This window comes from Carlito syrichta, unplaced genomic scaffold (genome assembly GCF_000164805.1).
Source record: "Carlito syrichta isolate Samal-C Ts95f unplaced genomic scaffold, Tarsius_syrichta-2.0.1 Scaffold306999, whole genome shotgun sequence".
NCBI lineage: Eukaryota > Metazoa > Chordata > Mammalia > Primates > Tarsiidae > Carlito > Carlito syrichta.
Genome location: NW_007251095.1, coordinates 472141 through 492533, shown reverse-complemented (window position 1 = coordinate 492533; position 20393 = coordinate 472141). Strand labels below are relative to the sequence as shown.

The 20393-nt window shown below is 33.7% G+C and overlaps 1 protein-coding gene across 1 annotated transcript in view; it reads right to left on the bottom strand.

Moving 5' to 3' along the window:
* The window catches only part of LOC103266055 (protein diaphanous homolog 2-like), a 222480-nt gene that overhangs the window by 104382 nt on the left and 97705 nt on the right, over positions 1–20393 (bottom strand). The window contains exons 4-5 of the mRNA XM_008063700.2: positions 18308–18412; positions 13231–13251 (exon numbers count right to left, since the gene is read on the bottom strand). Of these exons, the coding sequence (XP_008061891.1) occupies positions 13231–13251; positions 18308–18412 (126 nt within the window). The remainder of the gene's footprint in view (positions 1–13230; positions 13252–18307; positions 18413–20393) is intronic.

The following is a 20393-nucleotide window of genomic DNA, read 5'->3' as shown; positions in this document are numbered from 1 at the left end:
ATTAGATATAAATGTACCAAACTACTAACAGTAGTTCATACAAAGGTTATGGGTGGTTTTTTAAAAATGTCTCTCTCCTTAACGCCATTATCTAGTGTTCGAAAATGTACTGAATTACTCTTATACTGAGAATAGCAATCTTGAAAAAGATTTGCTTTAAATGACGTAGTTTATACATCATATATTTTAAGGAAATATATTTTGTATTTAAACATTTAGCACTACTTAGGGAAAAAAAGTACTACTTACAAATCCTAAACTACTACCATAAATCTCAAAGTACTACTCCAGAAAGTATCCACTTCTGAGTTTGTAGGACCTTAGTTTAGAAATAGTCATTGAGTCCATAATTTAGAGAATATATAATATTTACCTGGAGAAAAGAGCTAAAACGACATAAGAAGAGGATACATAGCTGTGCAGTTTAAAATGCAGATATCTTAATATTTAGATGGAAGATCAGAGATCACCCTCACAGCTGCTAGTACCTTTTCATAAAGAGAGTTACTTCAAAGGTAGTCGGTAGCCTAGGGGTCAGGTTATACCATATATAACTGGTTTCTAAACTGACAATGAGTAAGGAAGGCATGAACGTATGAATGCATGTGTCACTATAAGCTGGCAGTAGTTTTGGCTCAACACATTCTTCCAAAAAATGCATATTAGAAATTACCATGAGAATCATTGATTTAACTGATTACTACTTACTACTATAATACTATTTAAATATGTAGTATGTTCCACAGTTTACCAAGTATTCCATAACTCTAGTGGGATGGCAGAATAAGTATCGATAGAAAGGCGTGGGTTCAAGAAAGGTTGAGTGTTTCACCCCAAATCACTCAGCCATTAAAAGGTAGAACCACGACCAAGCCCCAGGTCTTCAAAGTCCAAATGCTGTGATTTTCACTATAATTTATGCTCTAAGCATCCATTTTTTGTAGTGGTTTTCCTACAGGTATGATTCACTTCGTACATGAAGCTGTAAGTGAAAACAATTGGAAAAAATCTCCAGGTGAACATTCAAAGTGTTCCTGTTTGATGTGATGAAGAGCTACCTTTGGAGTTTCTTAGATAATGGAAAAGAATGGGGCAAAAAAAAAACCTCTCAGCACTTTTTAGTCACATTTGTATAACAAAAATCAACATCAATAGAAGTGGCATCACCATAACTGAAGAACTACATACATGCACACACATTGAGTAAAGAAAGAATGAGAGCATTTAGACCGGGTGTATGGTGAAGTAGCACTTAACAGTTCTAAGGCTCCAAACTGTAGATTGTCCAAAAGCAATTAAAAAGAAGGCAGTACTATATGGAAAAGTTAAAAAGAAGTGGGAGAAGCAGCAGCTGAGGGGCCACTTAAACCTACAAGTATCCTAAGAGAGATTGCACGTTTGATGATGAACTGTCTTCAGTGGAAATACAAAACTTATCAAGAGGAAAGGAACCTAAATTGCACTAGAAGAAATTTAGTTTTCTTCTTGTGGGGAAAAAAAAAGATTTTAAGATGCTAGACTACATTTCTAATGGAAAAAGACTTCTGTTTTTGACAAGCATTATAAAATAACTAGCGGCTTTCTGATTTCAGTTTATATACAGTTCAGTGTCAGAGGAGTTGTAAATATGTATGGATTGAACAAAAGGGTGTTTAATTGTTTTATTGCTGTTATAGCCTAGTGTATTTTAAAATACCTAAGGTGTATTAAGACATGGTCCTTGCCCTCTGAGAGTATATAAGCATTTTAACTACACAATATTAATTAAACAAAACTAATGTTTAATTGAAATTAATTATAAAAAGCAAGAGTGCATAATAAAGATGAACACGGATGGTATAAAACTCGAGGAGGCACAATGTTTAATCTATTTTAGACACAAGAAAAATGGCTTAGAAAGAATTATAGGCCATTGGTAAGAATGGGATTACTTCTAATATTTATGTTTGGTTCATAAAGTAGCAATATCTTTTTCTTCACATTTAAGTTGCTGAGCATATTCTATTTATATGTACTGATGTTACCTGTTTGCAAACATGTGCTATGAAAGCACAAAGACCATGTTTGCTCAGTCCTTTTTGGCCCATAGAGCAACATGTGCATAGAAGTATGTTGTTCTCTGTAATACGGCAGCTTTTCCATGGGCAGCGCTCTCTGTATTGTAGGTATGACTGTAAACATTCTTCAGTTGGCAGAAAATAAGAATTGCCTATTAATTCATGGTCAAGTACTAAATAGTGTTTACAGTGTTAGAGAGAGTAAGCAGTCATAGTGTTAATCATTATCCATAACTACCTTAAATCCACCAAATCTTACATAGGTATTAGTTAACAGGCCAAGCTCTCAAGTCAGTCTAACTGGATTCAAACCCCAGCTCTCCCACTTACTATGTAACCCTAAATAATGTGCTTGATTTTCTATGCCTCACTTTCCTCGTCTATAAAATAGAGCTGATAATTGTTGAGGATTAAATTAGTTTTTACATGACGCCTGCTTAACACAATTTCTGGTACTTAGTGTCCTCTTAAGGTTAGCTATTAGTAAGCAATAAATACAACAAAATGAATATTATATACTATATCAGTTTGCTAAGGCTGCCATAATAAAATACCACAGATTGGGTGACTTAAACAACAGAAACTTCTTTTTTCACAGTTCTTGATACTTAAAGTCCAAAATCAAGGGATCAGTAAGTTTGGTTTCTTCTGAGTCCCCTCTCATTGGCTTACAGATGGTCATCTTCTCTATATGTCCTCACATGGACTTTCCTCTGTGTGAGCATGCAAATCTGGCATCTCTGCATGTGTGCAAATGTCCTCTTTTTATCAGGACACCAGTCAGATTGGATTAGGGCCCACCTTAACAACCTCTTTTTTAACTTAATCAACGTTTTAAAGGTCCTATCTCCAAGTATAGTCACTTTCTGAGGTACTAGGTATTAGGGCTTCAACATATGAATTTGAAGGGGACATAATTCAGCCCATAACATATACTGTTTCTCATTCCAAGCAAAAAACATTTCATAAGAAAATCTGAAATAATATTAGGGAAGATCCTCAGTTCTCCTGTAATACTTCTCAGCATTCTAACATAGAGGCAACCTATTTAAGCTTATTTAACTTTGGGAGGATAGACAGAAAGATGGATAAACAGACACAGAGACACATATACACATACAGTACATATTATATCTAGTACACAAATGCAAATCATATTTTGTAGAACAGTTCTCTAAATGCATAAGCACTCTGCCAAAAAGTATCATCATCATCACTACAAATAAATGATTTACCTAAAATATACAAAGCCGTCTCAAAGCACACAAATCACATCGCATAGCAGTTATTTTCTCTTTAGATCACAAGTTCATTAAAGAAAGGAACCATGACAGGTTAGTAAAAATTTACAAACAAATCAGCATAAAAACTGAACCCAGAAAGCTTTTAATATCCTTGATTGATGCTGTTAAAATTCATTGTTGTTTTCTGTACTGTTTTGATAGGTAATTGTGGTTGCAACTATAATAATAGCACATGCAATTAATGTGGTAATCGTGATTTTTTTTTTTTACCACAGTAAAAAAAAAAAATTACTCTAAATGTCACTAGTCACATGACCACTAGAGATGCAGACCCAAAACATTTCAAACAAGCATATAAAAGAGACAATAATAAAAGTTATGAATATCAGTTGACCACTGACAGGAAATACTTTGACCAGTATATACTACTCAAAAGACTGTGCATATAGCTATCAGCCAACTGATGGGATAAGACTAGAGTCTAACCAGCCTCCAGGAATTCAGGGATTAAGATAATGTCTTCTGAAAAATTGATGCACAAACCTACAGAAATGCATATAACACACAGTTCAAATGAGGAAACATCTGCAAGGGTTTTAAGCACTCTGAGGCACATTATAAATCTAAGGTGGCATTTTAAAGATAATCCTGTTCTGTCCTCATCTCATTCAAAGGAGCCAATGTTGGCTCAACCAAAGAGTCCTAACAGAAAAACAGATAAAAATAAACCTGATTAACTAAAATGGAATAAAATCAAATATGTGAGAAAAAGGCCAAAATCAGATGTACAGTAAGTTAAGGTAACTTTTAACATTAATTATAATCTGATTATTTCCCCCTTTTGTCCCTGCTGACAAGTCTACCTAGATTAAGAAAGCACTGCCTTGTAAAAAAAAAAAAAAAATTCCTGTGTTATGCCACTTTAGGTTTTATCATAGCAACAGCAAATTTTACACAGAGCTTTTAAAGGTTACATAGTGTAGTGACTATATTAATTAACAACAAATAAAAAAAACACTTACCATATAATTACCTCATGCTAAATAGCCAATCAAATCTTGGCCATAGTTGAAAAGTAAAATAAACCCGATAGGAAATAATGGCTATACTAGTTTTAAATGTCTTATATCAAGCATCAGATTTTAAATCCACTATTTTACCTGACTATATACACAGAAAAATACCCATAGAAATTCCTAACATGATCACAATAAAAATACACAGCTAATAAACTTGCAATGCAGAACTGTATGTGAAAAGTATATCTTTTCATTTTGAATATCAAGATATATTTAAAAACATAACTATCCCATATTCATAAATTTTAACACAATCGATTTGCAAAATATATGTTTAAACATAATGCCAATATTTGTGCTGCCTTTTAGACATTTCGAAATGCCCAAGGTAAAATGACTGGTTAATATTTCATAATCTACACTTTAGTATTCTTTAAACAATGAATTTAATCTGGCATGATGAAATCATGTAATTTCTGACAATATACTGAAAGGAAAAGGGTGGACAGGAAAATGTTCTAAAAATGAATGGAGATTTAAACAATAAAACCTTTAAAACATATGCAGATATGCCTATGCAAAACAAGTATAAAACACAAGTTAGCTTGCAATGTTAAAACATTAGGAAATGGAGCCGGGCTCGGTGACTCGGCCTGTAATCCCATGCCTTTGAGAGGCTGAGGTTGAGTGGATTGCCTGAGTCCGCGGGTTCGAGACCCGCCTGGGCAGCGAGACCTCATCTCTACAATAAATCAAAATATCAGCCAGGCATGTTAGCGCATGCCTGTAATTCTGGCTACTCGGAAGGCTGAGGTGGAAGGATCGCCGGAGCCCAGCAGGTCGAGGCTGCGGTGGCCGGGAGCGGCCACTGCACTCCAGTCTGGGTGACCGAGTGAGACTCCAACTCAAAAAAAAAAACCAAAAAAAAAAAAAAAAAATTAGGAAATGGGAAAGTAGCTACTCATTGTACATAATGAATGTGAAATTATGAAAGACCGAAACTGGTACTTTAATAGTGTTTGTGTTATTTTTAAAAGATCACTTATAATATACCATCATTAAATAGTCTCAGGTCTTATTTTCATCTGATTACCGAATGAGTTTTTCTACTTTATATATACTAGTTAAAAATAATGGCATTATTTTTATTCTGATTGGATTCAAATTTTTAACAAAACTGTCACCACCATAAAACTAAATATTTTACAGTAGTAACTACAATTTCTAAACTCATTTTAAAAAAACAATCAAATTGGAGTGCAAGAAAGCAATGTTTTATCATCATGAAGCAGCTACTTCAACCTCCAATAATCAGTGTTTTGTCTCCCCCTTCTGGACTACACAATTATAAAAAAGAAAAAAATGGCAAAAGATTTCATCTTTTTTTGCAGGATATATTCAAATAATTGGCCTAACACAAGTATAATATTACATGAGGTAATCATTAAGATACTATTCCACTAACACACTAATAAAATTTCAATTTAATAATGTAGTAGGGCAACCTCCTCAGGTCCCCTCCCACTGTGAGAGCTTTTCTGTCCTCTCAATAAATTCTGCTTTCTCAAAAAACAAAAAGTAGTAGCAACTTAAAAACCCACAAATACATACTGCCATTCCTGGTGGTATTTTATGAATATTATTATCACTAGATGGCTTATAGTAAGGAATACATTGATAACATTTTAAATTTATTACCTTAAGCCTGACCACAACTTTAAACTGTTAACAGGAAGTTACTCTCAGTATTACCTTCTTCAACATCCTGAGAGGAAAAAAATTCATTTGGCTCTACTTTGAGAAAAAGCCCTGCAATACTCACTCAGTGTTCACGATTCCTGTGCCCATATTAGGACAAAGAAGCATGTATTTGTACCCAACCTTCACTACATAGGGTTGACCTAGTGACTGGAATTATTTAGAAAAGTTGCAAAAGGTACAAATGTGACCTCTTAATTATGTAAAATGGTTTATCTGGTAAACAACACTACAGGCCACCAAAATCATTAGTTCCTGGTCTCCTGGGTCACCTTCAAGTACATATGGCCTTTACTTTCTAGTAAAGACATTCAGGCTTCAGTTTACAAGCAGGTTAAAGGTTGAATAATAACCAACATATTCTCAGTAGCAATGTGCTGAGAATATATTTAAAATAGTAAAAGTAGTACTTTGAAACAAAAAACGAAATTATAAAATTACATTGTTAACACTACAAGAGCTAAAGAAATATTTTTGCATGGTGATAACTTTACTCCTGCTTTTGTAATTCCAGTAATTCCTCCTTGATTAATATGCCTAACTGAACTCATCTTTTACTCCAAACTTGGTCTCGCTTGTGACTTCTCTATGAATGCTCAAGTCATTTTAGTCACCCATGCTTGAAAGTTCAGTCATTTTTGATTCACACATCTCCTCTGCCCTTTTTCATCATTTGCTAATGCTGAGATATTCTACTTCCACAATTTCTCTGTCTCATCTATACCCTCCATTTAGTTCCTACTAACCACACTTAAACTACTTAAACTACTGCAGCAACCCCCAGCTTGATCTCCCTGCCCTCGTCTCAAACCTCTCCAATTTCCACTTCTACATTAATCTTCCCCAAATACATCTTGGATTTTTGTCATTCCACAGCTCAAAACCTTCCAGGGTTCCTCACTGACTATTAAAGTAACAACTCCTCAACATACCTTTCCTAAAATGACCTGAACCTACCTTTCCTAATTTACAACCCACTGACTATGCTTAACATGTTTTCAGTCACCCTACTAGCTCTTGGGATTGATTATTAAATATCCCCATACTTTCCCTTGTTCACCCTACTCCACCCACGGTATCCTGTTTGTCATTCTTCACATACTCCAAGCACAATCCTGCCTCAAGGCCTTTGCACTTGACTTTCTTTCTGCCCTAGATATTTTGCATGATTCTCCTCATTTTCATTCGGATCTCTGTTCAAATGTCATTTGCTCAGAGAGCTCACCTATCTAAAATAGCACATCCCTGATCACTCTCAGCTTTCTCATCTTGCTTTTGTCTTTTTTTATCTTTCATAGCAATTACCTGTCATTATATTTGATATGTGTCATATTGTCTGGTTCCCCACTTCGAATATAAGCTCCATGAAGACTTTATCTGTATGGCTCATCATTCTAGCACCTAGAATAGTGCCTGGCTCATAATAGCTAGGAATGAAACTGTGCCTAGAGAGGTTTACAAGGTCATAGGGAATTGATGAGCAGTAAATCAGAGATTCAAACTCAGGTCTTTCTGATGCCAAAACAAACACTTTCCCAAAAAAAGCCCCTGCTGCTCTCTCCTCCCTGTCATTAAATCACCTTTTATTCAATATTGTAAGGTCTGGTCATCACAATGCCATTTTCCAATTATCATATGCAATTGTGTTAATTCTTACTTTTTATTCCAGAGAAGAATGCTTATTTTTCCACCTGTGCATAAATTATTCCTGGCTTGCAATGAAATCAAATCAATCATTTCATATGTTTCCTAAATATGTTTCATGCAATGTTTTACTAAATAATAAAAACAATTTATTTTGGTTCACAAAATTCTACATTTATTTAGAACTAGAAGCCATTGAAAAAAATCATTCAGTTCTATCATTACTCCAGATTCTCTTTGTTATTTTTAGAGATATACAGAAAGATATTTTATCATTCCCCTTCACAGATGGCATCTATACCAAATCCTCAACTATTTTGTTAAATCCTTAAAATAATCTTGTCAGTATTAACTTGAGATCACATATTAATTTTTTTCTCAAAGCCCAGAAATAATTCACACCACATAACACATAGCTTCCAATAAATAGGCGAAGCATTCTCCTTCCAGCATACAACTGACCCCTTCTTACCATTCTTGACCCCAAATAAATCCTATTTCTCCTTTCAAATCTTCAAATAGCATACATCTTGAATACTTAGCAAAAAAAAAAAAACAAAAACCGACAGCTCATTGTCTTATATTATTTTAGCATGTAGTCTTTATGTTTTATATCTTTCATATCAAGCATTTTGTAGAACTCAACATTTAGCAAAAATGTGATTTGGATCTACTATCTGCAAGGTTCTTTATATGTTAAACATATTAAATATAAACAATACAGTTCAAAAATATCTCAAATTTAGTATGGTTATCTTCACTTTATCGATGGGGAGACTGAGATTTAGAAAGGTTAAATAAATTATCCAATGTCACATAGTTAGTATGTAGGAGAGTCAGAATCTGAACCCAGGTCCCTTTGCCTTTAAACCCAAGTCTCTACTAAAATTTGCATTCCTTTCTAGGGTCTATATTGTGGACACACAAAGACTCATAGCATGAGAGAGTAAGAATAAAGGATATAAATGACTACAGGTATAAAGTAAAACTGAAGTATTATTCTTAAAAGTCATTAAGAAATATATAATGTATAGAAACTATAAGATAAAATTCTATGGGAGTTAAAAATAAAGTGCTATAAGAGTTCAGCACAGGCTCCAAGGAAGAACAGTGAGGATGGGTAAAATGTTAACAAAGGGAAAAAAAAAACATTCTACACAAAAAGATCCCTTGAGCAAAAGTCAGAAGGAACACTGCCTGAGACTGAGGGGGTGTGGTTATGTTCAGATAACAGGTAGTTTTCCAGCTTGACTTTTAAAGTAAAATTGATAAAGAATAGTGAAAAAATAAGGCAGATCAGGAGAGCTTCAAATGCCTCCATTTCTGCTTCTAGTCAGCACTGGATGGACAAAGGTAAAACAGGACCATGTAGACCTAGCTCATTATATATTCCACCGTTCCAATTCAATCTGGCTTTTATATCACTCATTTTTTTTTTTTTTTTGACTAGTACATGTAATCTCTAGATAACCACAATACTTAAAGTGGTTATTCTAGAACTTCTTCTCTCTGGAGCACCTCTATGAAATTCCTACCTGTCCTTTTTATCAATGAACAAACAACCTCCATCTTTTGGAGATTAATAAGACCATGACACAGAACTCACCAAAGTGATCTTCTATATCATTTTCTCATTCTTCCCTTTAGTTGCAGGAAAACAACAAAAAAATCTTCCTTAAGGCAATCCCTCCCACCTAAACTCTAAAACTCTCTCCTCATCATTTCCTCTAGAAGCCGTTTCCTCCCTTTGTGAAAGGATTTGCAAGCACAAATGTGAGAAGTAGGTTTCGGATAAGACAATGAGTATGAAATACTTTATATTTCAGATCAATCATAACACCTACCTCACTATATTGTCTCTCCAAACACTCTGGGAACTACATATATGAACCACATATAGCCTGCTGGCCTGCTACTTTGCAACTTTGACCATATTGCATCTTCAGGTCCTGTCTTTATTTTGTTCATCTCTCTGTCTTCCCCATTACAACTAGGTTCTTGAAGACACAAGCTGTGCTTATTAAAGGAAAAGAGCATGCACATGATTATAATAAAATATGTTAAATATTACAAAAGTGCTATATACATGATGCCATGGGAAGGAAAGAGTTGTCTAGGACAGCTTCTCCTAAGATTGACGGAGCTTAATCTTGATGGTTATTTAGGAGCTTGCTGGGCACACTCAAGAAGTTCTAAAGAATAGGCTATTAAGGAACTGCCAAGTGTTCCTGTATGGCTAAAGGAAAGGCACCAGTAAGATCGCAGCTGCAGATTGAAATTAAAAAAGGAAGCAAGGCTGAGATCACAAAGAGCAATAGGGAGCCATTTGAAGGTTTTGAGGGGGGAAATACAAGAGTTCTCCCTTATTTGCGAGAGATATGTTCAAAGACCCACAGTGGATATGTGAAACTATAGATCATACCAAACCCTATATATGCTGTTTTCCCCTAAACATACATGTCTATTGAAAGGAGGGACCCCGAGAAACTTAGAATAAACTTAGTTCACATTTTGCCTAGCATAACCATTTTTTCTTAGACTGACACACTTTGAATCTAGCACAAGTTAGACACAGACAGATAAATTTCCAATAGGCAGGTTTTAGGAAGCTTTCAGACATTTTACTGCAGGCCAAGCTGGCAGCCTACTCCACCCCCTTGGGAAATCAAAGGAAAACTCCATCAGATGCAAGATAAGGACAACCCAACCTTTCAATTCATGGTTTAGCATAATAATCTCTAAGAAAATTTCAGGTTCCTTGTCTAAGATGGAAGGTCAAAGATCACCCCCTAGCTGGCTGAAGCCATTGAAATGATAATAAGACCACTTTCTTGCTAAAGAGTTTGTGGATTAGAAAGTCTGACAGGTCTCTTGCAGGAAAAACCCCTCCCTTTGCCTCCTCCCATCTAGCCCACCACCATGGCAGCAATCATGTGACTAACCCACCTATCTGCCTGCTGTCCTTCACCTGACTTCAGTACCTGCTCTTATCTGCCCCTTCCTGATGATGTGGAGCAGACCATCACCCATTCACCTTAATGACTTTCTCCCATCAAAGGGAAGAATTAAAAGGATTCTACCACAAGCAACCAGTCGCCATTGCCTTGCTAAGCTATGGTGTGGTAATGTGCTCTCTGAGCTATGGCCAGGCCATGTTTCCTGGCTTTGGCCCCCTCCCCTACCTTGGGGAAGTGAATCTCCTCTCTCTTTTTCTTTCTAATTTAGTTTTTAAATAAACCACAATTTCCAATCTAACTTCTGTGCAATTCTTTGCATCTTTCATGCAGCATCCGATTGCACATCAGATACCCACACCCCTAGCGGGCCTGACCTAACATTCTGGAAGCCCTGTGGAGAGTGTGACCTAACACCTATGATAAAAGTTTAATTTATAAATCAGGCTCAGTAAGAAATTAGCAATAATAAAATAGAACAATTTTTATGTGAATGAATCAACATCTCTCTCTCCTCCCCCCCAAATGTCTTATTATACTGAAACTACAGAAAGCAAAATCACAAATAAGGGAGCATGATCTCTGGTAACAGTCTAGAATGCACATGGGCAAGTGAGAGACTGAAGACAAGGAGACTGCTTAGGAAGCTATAGCAATCACAGGGGTGTTAAATGATGATAGTCTGAACTAAGGAAGTAACAGTGTGGGTAATTAAGGGAGAAAATGGATAGTTATTTAGGAAAAATAGTCAACAGAACTTAATAATTGATTGGATGTGGAGGAATCTGAAATATTTTACTAGCTTCTGGCATAGTCCATTAGATTGCTTATATAATGCCAACACTAGAAAGACAAGCTGGTTCTAGTCCATATGAAAGTAAACTCAAAATTCCTTTTCTCCTCAAACTCCCTTATTTAGCCCCAACCTTCCTACACCTACCATCCAGTTTAATACAGGTCCTCAATGACTCACTCAAAAGTCTCCTAAGTATCTTCCCAAACAAGTTTCTGTCTATCCTAATCCAGTACTTCTTAAAGTGTGAAGTACTTCTTATACTACCTTAACACACTACCTTAACAGAATCTCTGGTAGTGCTAGATAAAAATGCAAATTTCTTGCCACATCAAGACTTCCTAAATCATAAAAGGATTCAGAAGGAAAAAGTGTGCAATTTTATGTACTTTCAAGTTTGAGAACCATTAGCCTAATCCAGCCTACCTACCTATCAAATTTATTTGTCTTAAACACTGCTTTCATCATGTCACTTCCTTGCTCAAATTAATATCTAATCTTCTGCCTGGACTTCAAGATCTTCTTTCAACTTGATTTTTTAAATCTTTCCAATATACATTCTTTATTCCAACAAAGTCCATCTCTTCTCTCACTTCCCCTGCCCCTCACATGGTTTGGTTCTCTCTCCAGGCCTTTGCATTTACTATTAATTCCAGAACCTGAGAATATCTCCAGTTTTCTTCTCCTTAGTCAAATCCTAGTCATCATAACTAACTATCCCTGAAAACCCAGCTTAAGTGTGGAAATTTACGTCGCATTTTCTCTAATTAGTCCAACCTCACTTCTCTCTCCTACTTATGAATTCCTATTACACTTATAATCAGCATGTACAATGTAAGGTTTGATTATTTCAACATATACCAACTAGAAGTCTTATCTAATTCTCATTTGCTAGTCATTAGTGCACCCAGCACAATTCTTGGAACATATTATGATTTTTGGAATTATCCTGAAAGGCTGATGACTTTTTCCCCTTAGATATCACATAAATTTTTAAAAAGAAGAAGAAGAAGAAAAGAAGAAATTTTTTTTAAAAAGCAAAACAAATATTAAATACATTCACTGTTTTGGATATTTCAGTACTCAATGATGTTAAAGATAATGTTTCCTACTACCCTGTTCTCTAAATAAAGAATGCTTAGTCATGAAGGAAAGGTACCATAAAGCCTTTAAATGGTAGCAACAGAAACAAGCTTAAAAGATAATTTAAGCTAATCATTTAACTTTATCCATTTAAGAACTGAACCCCAGAGAAATTACATGATTTGCCCAAAGTTGCCGAGCTGATTATAAGCAATCAACAAAGACAATCATCCACACCTTCTGACTGCATGCCAAGGGTTGTTGTCGTTACATTATGTGCTCAATGATACTAACAAACTGACATACTTTAATAAGAATTCCTGTTAACATAAACCATCATTTTAGGAATCTCCCTCTGCAATCCTGAGAAATTGAGGTAAAACATGGAATTTCATCAGAATCATAAAGACTGACATAGGCATAATTCAAAAAAAGCAAAAGTGAAAACTTCTAAGACAAAATACATGGGAGTTTTCTAGATCTAAAACATCTCCCAAAACCACAGAAAAAATACTTGCCAGAGCTAAATTCTAATAAACTTATCTTAATATTCATCTCAATGGTTTGGTAAAATAGACACCAAAAGAAGAACCAAACATATAAAATATCACAAGCAAAAATCTCAATTTCAAAAAGCACAAATGTATATCTGAGGGTAAAACACATCTTTGTACTCACCGTAACTTTACTTCCAACTATCTGCATGCAGTGGTCAACGAAGAGTGGTTATGGTGTAAAAAAAAACAAACAGCAACAATATTAGTAATTCGAAGCTTTTCACAGAAGTTAAGAGTTTAGTAAATTAGTAAATAGCTAATCCTATTTTTACATTTAATATTTTAGATCTAGAGGATAAAACAAATATATCAAAATATTAATTTCTACTATGTTTCAAAAATATCTAAAGTCTACAGAATAAGGATTCACAAAAAAATTAAAATTATTATTTGAGAATTTTTTAAAATGTACTGTAATGGGCTTCTCATACAGTGCAACCTAAATATGAAGTTATGCAAGGGTGTGTAATCAGGCATCATATTTAATATCAGCTTGTAGTCCCTGAAAAACTTGCCAACAGAATATTTACTTTTTTTCAAAATACTGCTTTTTATTTTCTGTACTTCATATGGCAGGTATGCTATTAAGGTTGAAACAAGGTATTTTAGAATATAAATGTTGCATTTAAAGTCATGCTTTAAGTTCAGAAGTGAACATTTTGTTGAAAACTGGAAATTTTAGTGTTATGAATTTAAGGTCTTAATATTGTTTTATACTTGAAAATTACAAAAAAGATAGATTGCTTATTATTCTAGTTTTCTAGGTCATACTAGCATTTCTACTATAAGACTGGATTTTTCTATATAGTGTGAAGACAGCATTTTGTATCTAAATTAATACACATATTCATAAAGAGAAGAGTTGAAAAATTGCAACTTTGAGCTTTTTGGGTGAATAAGAGGTAAAAGAATTTCTGAGAGGCAGAATCGTATTTAAGAAAGCAAGAAGTAAAGTCATAGTCTTTTTTTTTTTTGAGTTGGAGTCTCACTCTGTTGCCCAGGCTGGAGTGCAGTGGGACACTCACAGCCACCCCAGCGTCAGCCTGCTGGGCTCCAGTGAGCCTTCCACCTCAACCTTCCAAGTAGCCGGAACTACAGGCACGCACTACCACGCCCAGCTAATTTTTTTATTTATTGTAAAGACGAGGTCTCGCCAAGTTGCCCAGGCTGGTCTTGAACCCGTGGGCTCAGGCAATCCAGTTGCCTCGGCCTCCCAAAGTGCTGGGATTACAGACTGAGCCACTGAGCTCGGCCAAGTCATAGTCTTAAACATAATTTTATGCCAAAATCCAAATATAAATCAAATCATCACTTTCAGATTCCCATACTTGAACATCAAGCAATGTCCAAAAATCAGCCAATCCACAATCTAAAACCATTATTCTGGTAGCAGTTATTATCAAAACGTGTTCTATTTTACAGCTAGTGCTTTAAAAGTAAAAATCAAATTTAACTGATACCCCAGTAAGAATCCTAAGTTGAACAGGATCACAGGACACAAGAAAATTACAGTTTCCAAGTAAATTATTTCAGAGAAATCTATGAATCTCCAAATAGAGAAATAGCTTTCTTAAATATTCATTCAACAGACTATTTACAAGCAATGATTATTTAGTTGAATAAAAGCCTCTTTGGTGCCATTAACACTCTCCTGAATTAAAAGATATGCTATTGACCTAAATTATTTCCTCCCTCCAAAAAGAGGTTGTATTTGTCCCTTGTTTATTTAGTACAGACATGATACTAAAAAAAGAATGTGAGCCTCTCTTAACAATTAAGGCAGGTCTATATTCAGTGAAACAACCAGAATGTGGCCTATTTAATGATTCATTCAGACTGCAAAATGACTGCATTTAGCTAAAGCACGTACAGCAATAAATAAGATTTATCAGCCAAGGAAAGCTAAGAAAATTATTTTGGTCACGTCTAGTTTCAATTGTTTTGTCATATGGAGACCATACCTGAAAAAGACCTGAGAGAGAAAGTATCTGACAATGACAAAAGAAAAATCATAACACATATATACGCGTATATAGATAGCTATACTCCAACTTTTAACTACTTGTTATACAAGTTAGTCTAAAAAATCTGGTGCTGTAGCTTGTATCACCATTTTAAATTATTTCTTATTGAGATTTAAAAAAATCAATGCTACCTTTCAATGGCTCTCGCATCTTAAAAACTATAATTTTATGGGTTTTTAAATCTCAACTTCAAAGATTATTATTTAAATTAGAAATAAACTAGTTTCTTAATATTCTAATAAAGACATTGACATTTGGCAAACTATTGTTAGGACTTCAGTGAATAACTTTTCTTCATAAATATCTATATATGCTGTTAAGTATATGCAAGATTCCCTCTAAATCAGAGTTACTCAAACTACTTTTTCCTTTAACATTCACACAACTTAACATTCTCTATTAGAAGAAAAAACTAAGCAATAGTTTTGATCATTATCTTATGATTTCCTTTTATAGTCTGTTACTCTATGCTAATTTTAGCAAAGTTAATTATACAACAAAAGACTCTTGTTTGCTTTAGAAACAAGTTTTGACCACATATCTGTGTATACCTTCATTTTACTTTAATATCCTTACCAAGGAACCCAAGAGCATGTTGGATATTTCTTATTAAGTGCATTTTGTTTGTTTAGTCTTAGATCCCATAAAAAATGACTAATGCAGGTACTAATGCAGGGAGATGTACAATTTATATTTAAATTTAACTATCATTCTCACATGTTTTACATGTGACTACAAGACATTTTTTCCACAAAGGATGCTAGCCCTTATGTTTGATTTTACTTCAAGATGAAAGTTTTAACTGCCTATAATGCATTTTCATAATGTACTGATTACAACTGTACCTATTTCCAGTGAAAAAAATTTAAACAGTATATCAATATAATGAAAAAGCAAGCATAAAAAAGTACAAGACATGTAAAGCATATTTAAAGCCTAATAAAAAACAGACAGCAGAATGGAAATCTTGGTCACACACAGGTAACAGCCATACATTCAGGTCTAATTGTTGCAAATTTTATTGTTGTGATAATGAAGAGGTCAAAAGATTGGAATATTGTTTGTCATTGAATGCCATTCCTCTCACCTTCAAAAGGAAATTACATAAACAATTTTCATGGTTTTCATGATAGAAAACACAGTACTAATTAATGTTTTTCCAAGGTGAGAAAGCTTCAAAACATACTTGTCAACAGATTTTCTTCCATCATAATATTTGGTCCATGAAAAATATTAGTAAAAAATTTATAATCTTTAACTCTTATAAAAGTGCCATGTACATGTGAGGTGCTTATATGTATATGAATGAAACAAATAAGGGTCTTTATTAAATAGTACTGATTTTGAGGCTAACACCTTAAACATAGAATTTTCATGTTTTTGAGAAACATTCAATTTCCACCTTTTGAATAAAGCAATTCAAGTGAGCTCATCGAGTATTTACCTAAAGCTTTGCATTTTAATATGAAAAATGAGAATAAAACTTAAAATGTGCATTTCTTTGGTCACTTGAAAAGGAAATAATATGAGAAATGAAAACAAATTCTACATAGAGATCGAGTAATAATCAAAAGGTCAAGGAATAAGAGCTTCATATAATCTTCATTATATTCAGTCCCATTTACACAGACAACAACAGCTGAGCCAGAGACACCAACAAAATCATATTATCAAAACCACCACATGATTATTCATATTTTATTATCTGTACTTTGCACTCAGATTCCGTTATATAGATTTACGTGTGTATTAGCCTTTAGGTATTTGAAAAATAACACTGAATGTACACCCTACATTTCCTAAAGCATCTTACTGTGAACAATAATTTGAGTGCAAAAATGAGAAAAGATTCATCAGAATTTCAAAGTAAAACCCTATGCATCACCTAATTCTATTGAAAACTACGCTCATGGCAAATTTCACTTATCACTTGAAACATATTTCTGCCCTTGGATACCAGAAGCAAATTAAAAAACATGCTGTTGCTCTGCTCTGGCAGAGCTGCAATGCATTATGTTTAAATTGTTCAGCATTCAGATTTAGCTTGCTTAAAGTACAATATAGAATCAATACAATCATAGAATTCAGGGAAAATGCATTAGTAATTGCCACTGGAATTACTGTCCTGAAATAGCATTAATAGGATAGCCAAATAACTTTAGAATTTTTCCAGTGAAAATCTCTTTTCTTCACCAGTCAACTTTTTAAATTAAAAAATATATATATATTAAAATATATATTTTTTAATTGTATATGTGTGTATATACACACATTTGTATAATATACACATACACATATATACACAAATAAAATCCCTGTATATATATATATACACACACACACACACACACACACACATATACACACACATCCCATGATTTTATAAACTCTAGATATGAAAAGCTTTTTCTTTACAGAAATATGAAAAATGCATTTTGCCATTTCAAAAATACATTTTTTCTTACCGAAAAAAATAAAACCTTAAGACTATTTTAGGCAGTACATTAGGAAGTGAACAAAGCAAAATACTCCATTAAAACACTAAGTTTCTTCTGTTAATAACATGTCCTTTCCATGAACTCTACTTTGAGACTCTACTTTAAGACTCACAAACAGATTTGATTAAAGCTCCTATTAAGTGCCCTCCTTTATATTAAATGAAGCTATATAATAACCATTATGAAGCAGCTTACATAGCTTATATCACATAAAATTTTAAAAAACTAAATGCATATTCAAAATTATTGCTAAAAATGTCATGCAAGCATCAGACATGAAGCTTTAATGTAAACTAAATTAAAACTGTGGCTATGCTATGTTTATGTCTTCTCCCTCAAAATTCCAAATTTCCATCTAACAAACCACATTTTAAGTGGAATACTTTCAAAATGCTGTCAATTTTTATTAAGTGTGCAAAACCTCAGCCCCAACTCATTGGATTACCTCAGAGCTCTGTATCCTCTGTCTTGTTTGTAATAATGAAAGTGTTTCATTTCTAATGATGTATAGTTTGAAGAAACATACTAAATGTGTAAAAGTGCATATATACATTGTTTTCTGAACAGACTGTGAGTACACTGAAGCAAGAACTTGAAGATCTGAAGTTTATTTCTAAGCAAATAATACTAAGCTCATTGGTCATTCTGTTGGTGCCAGGAAAGTCTCCCTACTTACAGATTTGGCAGTGGCAGAAATATACTGGACAACCATATCACGCTTGGTGGTAAAATCTTTGTTTCGTAAAGGAGCTTTTTTTTCTTCATTAAGGTTCATGTCCTCCTGTAAAAAAAGAACATTTACTCTGAGTATTGATAAATTTCTGCTTAAGAGTTTCAAAGGTGATTAATACATATTAATAATTTCTATGTCCTAAAATACTAATCCATGCTGTAACTAACAATCCTTTTATTCATAATCACTATTTTTTCCCTCTAGATACTATAATTTTGTGTAAATTTTACCATGTATTCATAGTTAATATCCCTACCTAGCCACCTAGTGAGCAGAAAGAAAAAAAATAATTAACTATTTACAGAATAAACTGACAGTATAGCATTGATATACATTATATATCCCTAGCAAAGCTCTTTATGTGATAACAAAAACACATACATATACACAAATTACAACTTGGCATTGTCTCCCTTAGGATTGCTATTATCCAGGAAAGCAAATATGATTTGCAAACTAACAGGGACTATATACTTATAAGATGTCATTGAAGAAAAATTCACAAGAAGTTGCTGAATTTGAAAAAGCAGAAATATAGTTAGCTATATTGGGGTAACAAATATCACTCACAGAGGGAAAAATACTCAGCGATAAGAACAAATTGTTTTTAAGGTTCAATAAGGTTTAATTTGGTTAGAAATCTACCTTTATTTTGTGATACACATACATACATAACATTTTCATTAGACAAATTATGTTTCTTCATTTTGAAACTCATATTAATCCTATTAATCATATTAATGAAACACATGACGACACCCTTGACAAAGTTACAAAAACAAGTTGGAAATGATTGTACATCAAAATGCAAAATCAAACGAAAAGTCAATTTATAGAATGAGTGAAATGCTTACAAATCATACATCTGATAAAGATACATGCCCAGATATACAAAGAACTTTACAACTCAACAATAAAAAGACAAATAGCCCAGTTACACATGGGCAAAACATTTGAATAAGCATTTCTCTAAAGAAAATATACAAATGGCTAACAAGCACATGAAAAGATGCTCAACATCATTAATCAGTAGGGATATGCAAATCAAAACCACAATGATATACCATTTCACTCCCACTAGAATGATGAGAATAAAAAAGATGACAATAATAAATGTTGGCAAGCATGTGGAGAAATGGAACCCTCACACATTGGTGGGAATATGAAATGATACAGCCATTTTGAAAAACAGTCTGGCAGTTCCTTAAAAAGTTAAACATGGAATTATTTGCCACATGATATAGCTTATATACCCAAGAGAAATGAAAACTTAAACATGGAATTATTTACCACATGATCTAGCTTATATACCCAAGAGAAATGAAAACGTATGTCCACATAAAAACTTATACACAAATGCTCATAGTAGCATTATTCTTTAAAACAATGAAAATGTCCATCAACTGATGAATGAATAAACAAATTATGATACATCCATACAATAAAATAGTATTCAGCTACAAAAAGGAATGAAGTACTGATATATGTCATAAAATGGATGAATCTTGAATTTAAACTATGCTAAGTGAAAGAAGCCAGTCACAAAAGACCACATATTATAAGATTCCATTTATATTAAATGCCCAGAATAGGAAGTTCCATAGACAGAAAATAAAACAGTCGCCGCCAGGGCCAGGTGACAAGGGCAGGGGGGACTGGGATATGACTGATTATGGGTATGGTGTTTCTTTTGGGGATGATACAAATGTTCTAAAATTGATTGCTCTGTTAGTTGCACACTCTTTGAATATACTAAAAGATAATGAATTGCACATTTTGAAAGGATGAATTTTATGGTATGTGAATTATATCTCATTTTTTTAAGGAAAAAATCATTACTTTTATCACTCTACTTACTCTTACAGTAATTCTGACCATTCTATATTTTAATCAAATAAAGGGCAAAGAACAATAGTCAAGTTACTTTAAAGACTCATATGTGAGAATGTGCAACCCAAAGAATCCTAAAAAAAAGTCAAACTGTACCTATCTATTGAATAGTAACTCTGAAACCACTGCAGTGACTTCT